The following is a 9,776-nucleotide window of genomic DNA, read 5'->3' as shown; positions in this document are numbered from 1 at the left end:
TTGCTGTCTGATCAAAACGGGAAGCGCTTTAACGAGTCTAAAAACTTTGAGCACTACTTGGTGTCCAACAAAATGTCTCTTCAGTATTAACATTTATTTCCATTTCTATACACAACTAACAAGCGATGGGGACAGGCTCATGTAATGTATACATTATAGGAACAATGGGCATCTGGGCACAGAGTTGCTCACGGCCCCGCCACCGCTCCTACATTGGAGCAAGACACACAGACGTTGACCCATGAAACTTAGGGATGCCTTAAACTTTAAAGTCTAGAATAAGCAAATACAAGCTGAGGGCCGGACTCAGACCTGTACAAATGTATTTAGTTACGGCAACTTTTACGTGTAACAACCTTAAAACGGAATATTCTGAATAACTGACACACCCACAAACACTTTAAATGATTTAGACAGGATTTAGAGGACCAAAATCAGAATACATAGCTTATTTTTAATTTTTATCAATAACATCAAAATATTCTTGACAATTGTAATAAAAACAAATGATGCTGCTATCAACCATTTAAGAGAGCACGCCCAAAGAGACCAGCGGTGCCACCAGGAGCAGAAGGCCAGCTCTTGTGCTGCCGGCGCTGTTGCAGAAATTCCCCTGACAGCAGCTCATTTCTGTTGCGATGACTCCTGACATCTTTTTAGTTTCAGATAAGCACATCAACTTGGAGACACAGCCCTTCATGGTAATGGATTCACCTCCTATATTCACTGAGAGAATGAAAAAATTGTTAGTGCGTTCATCAACTAGAATCCCTCTCTGAACAAAGGACACGTGTGAAACAGAGCAAGGTGATAAATGCGTGTTACTTTTGGTTGAGATGCAGTGGTCCTCAGTTCCCTCACAGTTTAGAGTTGCGGTGCAGTCGTGTCCTTTGCATTGGAAGCACTTGTTACCATTTGGAATGGATTTGATGGGCACTGTAATATAAAACATGCATTGTTTATGCAATTTGGTTGTATAAAGTGGGATTGGGGTGTTAGTACAATGCAATATTTTTTCTTTTAGTGCCTTTTTTTGTATAGCATTCAAATGAACATTAAAAAAAGTATCTCTCTCTTTCCAACACGCATGCGTACACATACACACATAGCTGCACTGTTGCAGTTGGGTGTATCTTGCCTTTGGGCTCCTCGATATCAGATGGTGATATTGGGGAAAAAGTAATTTCCTCATACTGGCTTGTTTTGAAATATGAGTCTGGTTTCTCGAACCATATTTGCTCCAAACATGTTGTCTTGTTCTGATACCTTCACTGGCATCATCAATCCACAATGTTTATATAGATGTTAAACATCTATATTATCCTTTTTTTTTTTTATTAAGTCATTATTTTTACATCTAAAACATGACAAATGCAACAAACTCTAACTTTGAAGAAGAGTCATAGTCATATAACTAAAACAGTTCTCAGTGTAAACGGGTCCAACAGACAAAAAAGTACGTTACCAGACGCAAGTTTGTCATTGCAGAAGTCGGCGTTGCAACATGTGTTGTTAATTAAGATTTTAGAGATTCCGAAGTTGACTGAGGCCTCAACACACTCGGCAGTCAAAGCACAGCGTTTGGATTTGACATCAACAATTGTTGAACCACCTGCAACCAAAAAGAGGGACCGTTGTAGACTGAGCCAGAAAACCAGAAAACCAGTTTCACAAGAAAACAATGCAGCAGAAACGACCTTACCTGCAGATGAAGTAAAACTTAATGCACTACACTGTTGACCTGGCAAAGGGCATTCTTTTGCGGTGCAGTTTCCTGGGGTTTCCGGTACACACTCATAACATTTCAGGCTGTGGGCTGTGGAAACACAATATACAGATCAGTTTTAAACATTGTTATTTTTAGCATTTGTAAAGTGTAATCATGTTAAATTAAAATCCTCCTTTTTGAAACGGAACGTAAACTTGCCTTTAGGGAGAAGAACAATCCCAAAGATCAGTGTAAGGAGATGCATTTTGTGATGACGGGATCCAACAAGGTTCAGTCCGATCTGTTACGGCTGTAAGTATTCTACTGAGAAGGGGCTGTCCTCTTTCTTAGACCACACCTTTATTCCTGCTTTGAAAGTGACTAAATGTGAATCTTAGAAAAAATAAAAACCTTGTGAATTCACTTGAATTGAAACAGTCGTGCACGAGGTGTCTTATAGCTTGAAGGACTATAGCACAGAGTATCCATTCATAGAAAGACAGAGTTACTGCAGGACTTTTACTCTTTTTTTTTAACACACACCTCTCATATGATATCTGTGATCCAGTGTAATTATGTAACACTCCTGGATGCCAGTCAATACACCTCGGTGCATGTTTCCATGGTTGTGTCATGCGAGGAACTGCCACTCTCAATTATTAAAGGGTTAAAAAAATGTTATCTGATGTTAACAGTGTATTTGATCGTTTGCTTTTTGCACTTTTGCAATTTCCAATTATTTTATCAGGTCACTGCACGATGGCAGATACTGACTGTTCACATGCTGGCCCTTTATTTCAAAGTAAAACAGGTCATTTTAGTGTAATGTTTGTAATAAAGCGCTGACTGCATTTTTATTGTTTGCTTTTTGCACAATCAAAGAAAAAGGCTGTATTGGTTAACTGCTGCTGTCTGAATATGACTGTTTTATATTAGCGCAACAGAAAAAGAACCATACATCTGACTTATTATAAATAGGTATTCACTTCTACTGCGTCGTTAGATTACCTTGACGTTTATGCATCACAATGTTCCTGAAGAATGGTACAATAAATATCTCTGAGCATTGTCATGGCAATTTTGTACGCCATCAGGCCAGGAAGCATTAAGATTCAGCATGATCAAAACATAGGGGAAGTTAACGTGATTATTTTGAGCATGATCAGAGGAATTTTCCATACAAAAGAGAGATACTTTTTGTCCAATACGTTATATTAACTTTTACGTCTCTGCATTAATGAATCTAGGATACGGTTGTGTGCTGCGGCATACACGTTAAATACTAGAAGGGTTAGGCTGAAACATCAGAGTAAAAAAAATGAACTCCTCTATGACAGAATTCATGTAACGCACTACAAATGAAACTCGAGCCACTTCAATGTAGCTGCTTATTATGAAGTTTGTTGTATTTAGATTAGATATACTTTATTCTTTGTAGCAGCAGCAAGCATGTTTACAATATATACAATAAAATAAAATAGCAGGGCATATTACATTTAAGAGTTTAAATAAAGGAAATTAAAATTAAAATGCAAAGTGTATAGAATATTGATTAGTAGAGTGGAGTTCAACAATGCAAACTTGGTTTTGAGAAGCACATTCGGCTGGTCATTGATTTAGTTCCAAGAGATATTTTAGGAGGATTTTCAGCTCCCCAACAAAGACAGTCAAATATATTTGACTCTCAAATGGCAGTGACTGTTTTTTGGCTCAGCTTTGAATATGTAAACAAGGTTAATTTGAGGTAGGTTAACATGCATAACCTTTACTTTATAGGTTGTTGGGAAAGATATACAGTATGCATTCCTCTTTCAATCTGTTGTAGCTGGATATCAGAAAATGTTATGAATATCTTGGAAACGTAATGCAACCTCTTAACCGCATGTTGCTGATGATATTTGCAGGTTGCGCAACCAGCACCAACACTTAAGTTTCATTTCTGTCTGTGGCAACTCCCAACAATGAATCAAGATAAGCACACTAAGGAAAAACGAAAAAAGCAACCGGTGACGTAGATGTCTTGTGAAAAGGTTTTAAAACAATATGTCGATTATATGATATACCTAGTGAAAAATGTGCAATGAGAATGACCCACAGGCAAAATATTTTTTACTTTAGTTTCCTTTTATTTCTGAGTAATTCACAATTACCCTTTTGATTAAGGTTTGAAAGAAAATACAGATTGTTATATTTTCATGTGTAAAAGAAAAGTCCATAAAGGCTTGCAAATAAAAAAAATACCACATCTTGTTCAAACATGAGCAGAGACGTTTTTTATTTAGCTCTCTCACCACTGGCGTGCGGGCTGCAGCTGTGTCCTTTCAACATGGCAGATGCACAACTTTCTGACACCGAGTGCCAACAGTTTGCAGCTTTTCATTCCCACCAAAGTCCAGAGAAGGTGTCCTGCTTTAATATCGGACCCCTTACCACTGACCGGGCCTCCAGGTTCACTTGTCCCTCCTGTAGGGTGCAAACGACGGTGTCCACTTTCAGAGCCACATTTTCCTTTATGTGACGTGATTATCAGACATAACAGCTTGCAACTGCTATTGTATACGACAGCAGTTCAACCGAGGTGTTAGCAGAGCAGGCGGCTGTACTCTGAGAGGGCCGAGGACTTTTTCACCCCATCCCAGATACGAGCTGCATAGTGAAACCTGTAAAAACACAACACATTTATACAGACCAGAAATTGTATTCATGAGGTGAATACAATAAAATGTTTGTGGGTGACACTCAGCAAAGAACCGGGTATGCAGTATGCGTTTTCCCCCCACACGTGTGGTGAAAAATCTTTCACTACACACAATGAAGGCTACAATTACAACAAATATTTTTATTTTTTGACTTTTTTTTCTCTCAAATGTTTTCTAAAGGCTTCACTATTGACTGCAAAAAAACATTGTGCAGACAAAATGTGAAGATTTGTTTTTGCAAAAACCATAAACCTACTTTATCCTAAATAATATTATATTGCAACTAAAAAAGAGCACTGTCCTTAAAATGAGATGAAAGGAAAATGCCCTTTTAGATTATAGCGTGCACCTAAAAAAAATATATATATGCACATTTATTTTACAGAAATTCAAATTCTTCGTAAATTATTATAGAAAAATGTGATGTTTACCAGTTCTTCTCAGTGAGGATGGTGTGTGACAGCTGACAGCGAGGCATTGCCAATATTTGGCTGCGGAGTTTTGAAACCATGGTTGAGAAGGCAGGGTGACCTCTGTACCCCGGGAGCAGAGAGAAGAGCGGGTATGTTCCCGTCCCTAAACATGAATTCACACTTTACACAATATACAGGAAAACAATAGAGTTCTGCCTGATCTGAAGACACATTCTCTCTAACCTGCTTTAGTCAGATTATCCTCCCCATCATTCTCCTGCATAGGAAGGAGGAACATGTTGACTTCAGTGGCCAGATAGTCCTGCTCCAAACCAGGAAACAGATTACAGTCGAGCATGGACAATGTACCTGAAAACAAAACATGTATTAAGGGATGAATGGAGGTATGGTATCATGAAGCAACTATTTTGTTCATCAAATCTCAAAAACAAATGAGAATCATGGTTAGCCCTTAAAAGCCATCACATAATGGACAGTATATGTTTATTGAAGAGGATATGCGGGCAGTTTTGAACCTTTGTATTTGAGATGAGAGTGGGCCATTAATTTGTCCACAACCATATACATGTTCTTGAGATTCTTTGGGCAGAAATCATCCCGTTTGGCTTTATTCTGGAGGAACACTGGAGGGGGGAGAAATGTAAAAAAAAAAAGCTCTTTAAACCTGGTTGATGTGTGTGAGATTGTGTGTTTCTGCATTAAAAAGTCACCTATATGAGGATAGTACTCTGCTCCATCGTCATTGCCTGAGGAGCCAGTGCTGTCATGGCTCGCAGACGGAGTGGAGGGTTTCAACATCTCAGCGGTCTGAAGGAACCTACCCACAAACATAACATTCAACTTGCTGTAATTGATGGGAAATTATCAAGGTTTCATTACATATATGGGTATATGAATATAGTTTTAATAAATACTTCTTTTTTTAAAAATAGTTTTTAATTCCTTAACTTCTTAAGATATATACCTTTGGTTTACATATTTATAGTATATTATATATATATATATATATATATATATATACATATTTTTGTTTGAATTCATTTCTGTACTTTTCAGAAGCTACCACTACGCTGATTACAGCTATTGCTTTCAACTACGGAGTTAAACTTTTCAGTCGTGTGAAAGTCAAATTCGGAAAAGGAATACACAGAGAAAGCGTCTTACAGTGAGGTTAGAAGTATTCAAATGCATGACTAGAACGTGCTCTTCATGTGGCCATCTTGAACCGATAATACTGTATTGGACAAGATGAATAAGTGTCGGCACAAGTTCGACTGGTACATTTTCAACAGGTCTTGTTTTGCCGGCATTTGTTGTCTCCAAGACCAACTGAAAGATACATATTATGGAGCTTATGTAAGCAGAAGACAAATATCCTCTCAAGATACGAGATGAAAATGCTCAACATTCCTGAGGTAGAAGGGGGCTTTGAGAGCTACCCTTTTTCTTTTCTACCGTAAATCTTGGCAGTAACAATAACACAGAGTCATTGCAGATTAGCGAGTACCAACCTGTAGAGGTTTAGGTCAGTGAACCAATCTTGAACAACAATGACCACATGGCACACTGTAAACAGGAAGGCGGCGATCTGAAGAGACTGTTGACAGATTATACACAGAGTGCTAATGTGGTTACATGTGAAACGGCCACTTAACTGTTATTAAACGATATATCAGAGGACAAAGGTGTGTATTGGTCTCTCCAGGTTAAGCACCAGTGCTCACATAAACAAACTGGTGTTTTCACCTGCTGACACCTGCAGGCCAGCCACTGACCTGCATCTCAACGTATGTGTGAGGGAGGTTGTACTCTGGAGGCAGCTTCCGATCGTTGTTGATGAGGTGGTCGAGAATAGACGGGCTGAGCATTGGCTGAAGAAACACAAAAGGCATTCATTTCAACACAGCTCATCGGCCTTTAACCGGACACAAGAGTTTTAGGTTAACCGTAACTACTTTCTATTCCAAGGTGATGTTTCAATTTACAGTTCACGTTTACACTCAACACACTGACAACTAATTGAAAATACTACAGAAAAAGGAAGAGAAACTGCATCTGCAATACTACATTCATACCTGTGTATCCAAGAAAATGACTCTCTCCTGTGTGATGAAGAAATCAATGCCTATACTCTGGTTTCCTCCTCTTTCCTTGATTTCTGGAGTCTGCGCTCTGAATACATAGCCCCTGAGCAAACACACATTACATCATTTAAAAAGACTGCACTGGTGAACTTGAAAGAAAAATGCATGTAAAGGATGTAACGGTCCGGATAAGCAAATGAGTTAATATTTCTAATTTCCTCTAAACAAATAGTATTTGATTATAAGGTTGTAGTGTGTAGACATTGTACAGTGTAACACACTGAACTGTTATAATACATAATACAGGATTATCTGAAATGCTCCACTAGACTCTGCAGAAGTAGATTTGTTTACTGTGTAACATTTTCAACAGGTGACCATGTGCTGCTTCTTTTTTTTAACACCGACCACCGCATACACTAAACTGTCATCTGGAACACATTCCTTCATCGTTTCAAATTCCTCTTACATACTAAATGATATGTTCTGTCATTAGAGGAAAGCCTCATCCTTCTCAGCATCCTTTAATTGTGAACTTCTTCATAGTTTAACTTCTCTTTTAGCCACTATTCTGTTTTTGATCTACAAATTAAACAAATGCAGATAACCAAGCAGTTTACAAGTGTGAGCTCATTGTTGGTGTTACAACCAGCCTCACCTTTGATCTTCCTCAGGAGAGTTGGCAGATAACAGTGACATGATTGTAGATTTCCCACTTCCCTGCAAGCCAATGACTCCCACCACCAACATATCGGTCTGGTCCCTCAGATACTGCAACACATGACAACAGAACTTCCTTTGAGTACACACAGTTCATTATATTGAAAATATGAACACATCCTTTAGTAGAATGGTTCCACAATCAACTAAATTTAATTAAAACGTTAACTCACCTCCATGGCACTGTCACACCAATTCATCTGGTCATCTACGAGCTTGATGCTGTGCTTCATCTTCTCAGGAGGGAGGAGTTTAGACTGGCCAACCATGGCTGGAAGTCATGTGAAAAGATTCACGGTTTACTTTTCTTTTCTTTGCAGGTGTGATTTGGCTTTATTGAATGCATCCAAGTAGTCAAAATATCACAGTTACTGACATTTATAGTAGAAAAAAAAAAAGAGGTATTTTTGTAAAATAGCTCACGGTCCACAGCGCTACTTGATGCAGAAGCACCCATTCCTCTGTTTTGGATCTGGTACACAGGCTGGGTGGGTCGCTGCCCCTCCCTCTCCATCTTGGAGGGCCCAGGACCAGAGGGTTGAGCTGCCGCATCTGGAGGGGTTCCCAGCTTCCCTCCATCATCCCTGGCTTTCATTAGCATGATGGGCTTCTCCAGAACTGGAGCTCCACTGACAGGTGCATTCTGCGAAGGCTTGGCCTTGAAAAGGAATCCAACAAAAGCACAGGTCAATAGATCACATAATCTAAGCAGTAGAATACAAACAAGTTTTACTTTCTGTAACAATGGCGTATTAACTGGGACTCATTGTGTTGGCATTGTGGACACAGTCCTACATTCTTGAAAGACTAACGTAAAAGTATAAATACCTTACATTGCCTTGAGCAAAAGTGTCTGCCAAAAGTATTTATAACCACACTTTCTTCTCAAACTTGATAACATTGATTTCACATATTACAGTCATGGTAATGCTTTGTGGTCAATATGACAATCCTTCAAACATTACTACTACCTCGACAAATACACATGTTCATTATTATTGTATGCGTTAGTATATAAGCAGTTATAACTGAACGTACCCTTTCCCCAGGGGGCTTTGCCAGAATGATGGGGGTCTTCTGAATGAGAGGGCCTGGTGGATCCTCGCTCCCATCCTGGACAGACCAAAATAAAGTGAGTCACTATTCTTGTGCGGAAACCCAACCAGCAGTGAAAACAACGCAGACTTGATGAGGCGGGTGTGTGTTTGTATTCTAGCTAACGTGAACGTTACCCTGCGTTCCCTCGGTTGATATTCTCGGTCCCGACTGGGACCGGACAGATTTTGCCCCGGAGGACCCGCATCTCTTTCCCCCCGGCGTCGCCTCCTTCTGCGCCCTTGCCCGTACATCCCGGGTTGACTGTGACCGGACTCGGACATCGCTACTCTCCTGAGTTCCCACAACAACAACACAACTGACGTTAACAGGAAGCTAGCTAACGACGGGAAGCCAGTCCGCGCTGGAGATACTGAAATATCTTCGAAACAAGAAATCTACTCTCAGCTCGCGACCCCGTGACCGTTACTGTCGATGGTGTTGAACGGTATTTGATGGTGACATCGTGCACATGTATAATGCGGTGGAGTCAGCTGGAGCTTTAAACCTAAGTTGCGACTACGAACCCGGTTCTCCAACGTCAACGCGCTGAAAGAAGCTCCACCCGCCTGCAATGTATTTGGTGCCCAAACGAACCTGGTTCGTCTAGGAAAGGAACTCGTCGTAAAACATCGCAATGATATTAGTAGTTCCGCCACTTTTTGGATCCGTGGGCTCGCTTTACTGTATATTTTATGATGACAACAACATTCTTATTGTTTAACCTTGTTCAGTTACTTTTTGTTTGCTTGAATTTAATAAAGTAACATACATTAATAATTAAGTGACGTTGGGTTTCATAAATGTATAACGTTACTTCAAATATTACTAGAGTATATGCTCCGATTAAAAACAAACATATTGATTCAATTCAAAAGCTTCCGTGTACATCTTTTAGTCTTGAATATTGTCAAGTTAAACGCGAGATAACGTTTTCACCTAATTGGATTCGAGTAATAGCATAATATTGGTCTGGAAAACGAGTTTCCCCCGATGTTTGCAGAAATATGCAACACTCTGGTGCATTCTGGGAGGT

The 9,776-nt window shown here is 39.5% G+C and overlaps 2 protein-coding genes across 4 annotated transcripts; both read right to left on the bottom strand.

Annotated features, from left to right (window-relative positions):
* Positions 1-324: 324 nt before the first annotated feature.
* On the bottom strand, positions 325-2,024 carry LOC117745608 (lymphocyte antigen 6E-like). The gene is made up of 5 exons (XM_034554049.1): positions 1,928-2,024; positions 1,703-1,816; positions 1,466-1,612; positions 826-936; positions 325-726 (listed from the first exon to the last, which is right to left on the bottom strand). The coding sequence occupies exons 1-5, from the start codon at positions 1,971-1,973 to the stop codon at positions 527-529; spliced, it is 618 nt and encodes a 205-aa protein (XP_034409940.1). The 5' UTR covers positions 1,974-2,024; the 3' UTR covers positions 325-526.
* Positions 2,025-3,955: 1,931 nt separating this feature from the next.
* On the bottom strand, positions 3,956-9,774 carry smg9 (SMG9 nonsense mediated mRNA decay factor). 3 transcript variants are annotated; one of them, XM_034553030.1, is made up of 14 exons: positions 9,680-9,774; positions 8,878-9,034; positions 8,684-8,758; positions 8,069-8,303; positions 7,819-7,916; positions 7,584-7,696; positions 6,917-7,028; positions 6,617-6,712; positions 6,353-6,438; positions 5,552-5,658; positions 5,357-5,464; positions 5,064-5,189; positions 4,839-4,983; positions 3,956-4,368 (listed from the first exon to the last, which is right to left on the bottom strand). In XM_034553030.1, the coding sequence occupies exons 2-14, from the start codon at positions 9,022-9,024 to the stop codon at positions 4,290-4,292; spliced, it is 1,527 nt and encodes a 508-aa protein (XP_034408921.1). In that variant the 5' UTR covers positions 9,025-9,034; positions 9,680-9,774; the 3' UTR covers positions 3,956-4,289. The 3 variants fall into 3 exon arrangements, with proteins under 3 accessions (XP_034408921.1, XP_034408922.1, XP_034408923.1); XM_034553031.1 differs by having other exon boundaries at positions 4,839-4,940; XM_034553032.1 differs by lacking the exons at positions 5,357-5,464; positions 9,680-9,774 and having other exon boundaries at positions 8,878-9,673.
* Between the last annotated feature and the right edge of the window lie 2 nt (positions 9,775-9,776).

This window comes from Cyclopterus lumpus, chromosome 16 (genome assembly GCF_009769545.1).
Source record: "Cyclopterus lumpus isolate fCycLum1 chromosome 16, fCycLum1.pri, whole genome shotgun sequence".
NCBI lineage: Eukaryota > Metazoa > Chordata > Actinopteri > Perciformes > Cyclopteridae > Cyclopterus > Cyclopterus lumpus.
This window is presented reverse-complemented; position numbering and strand designations above follow the sequence as displayed.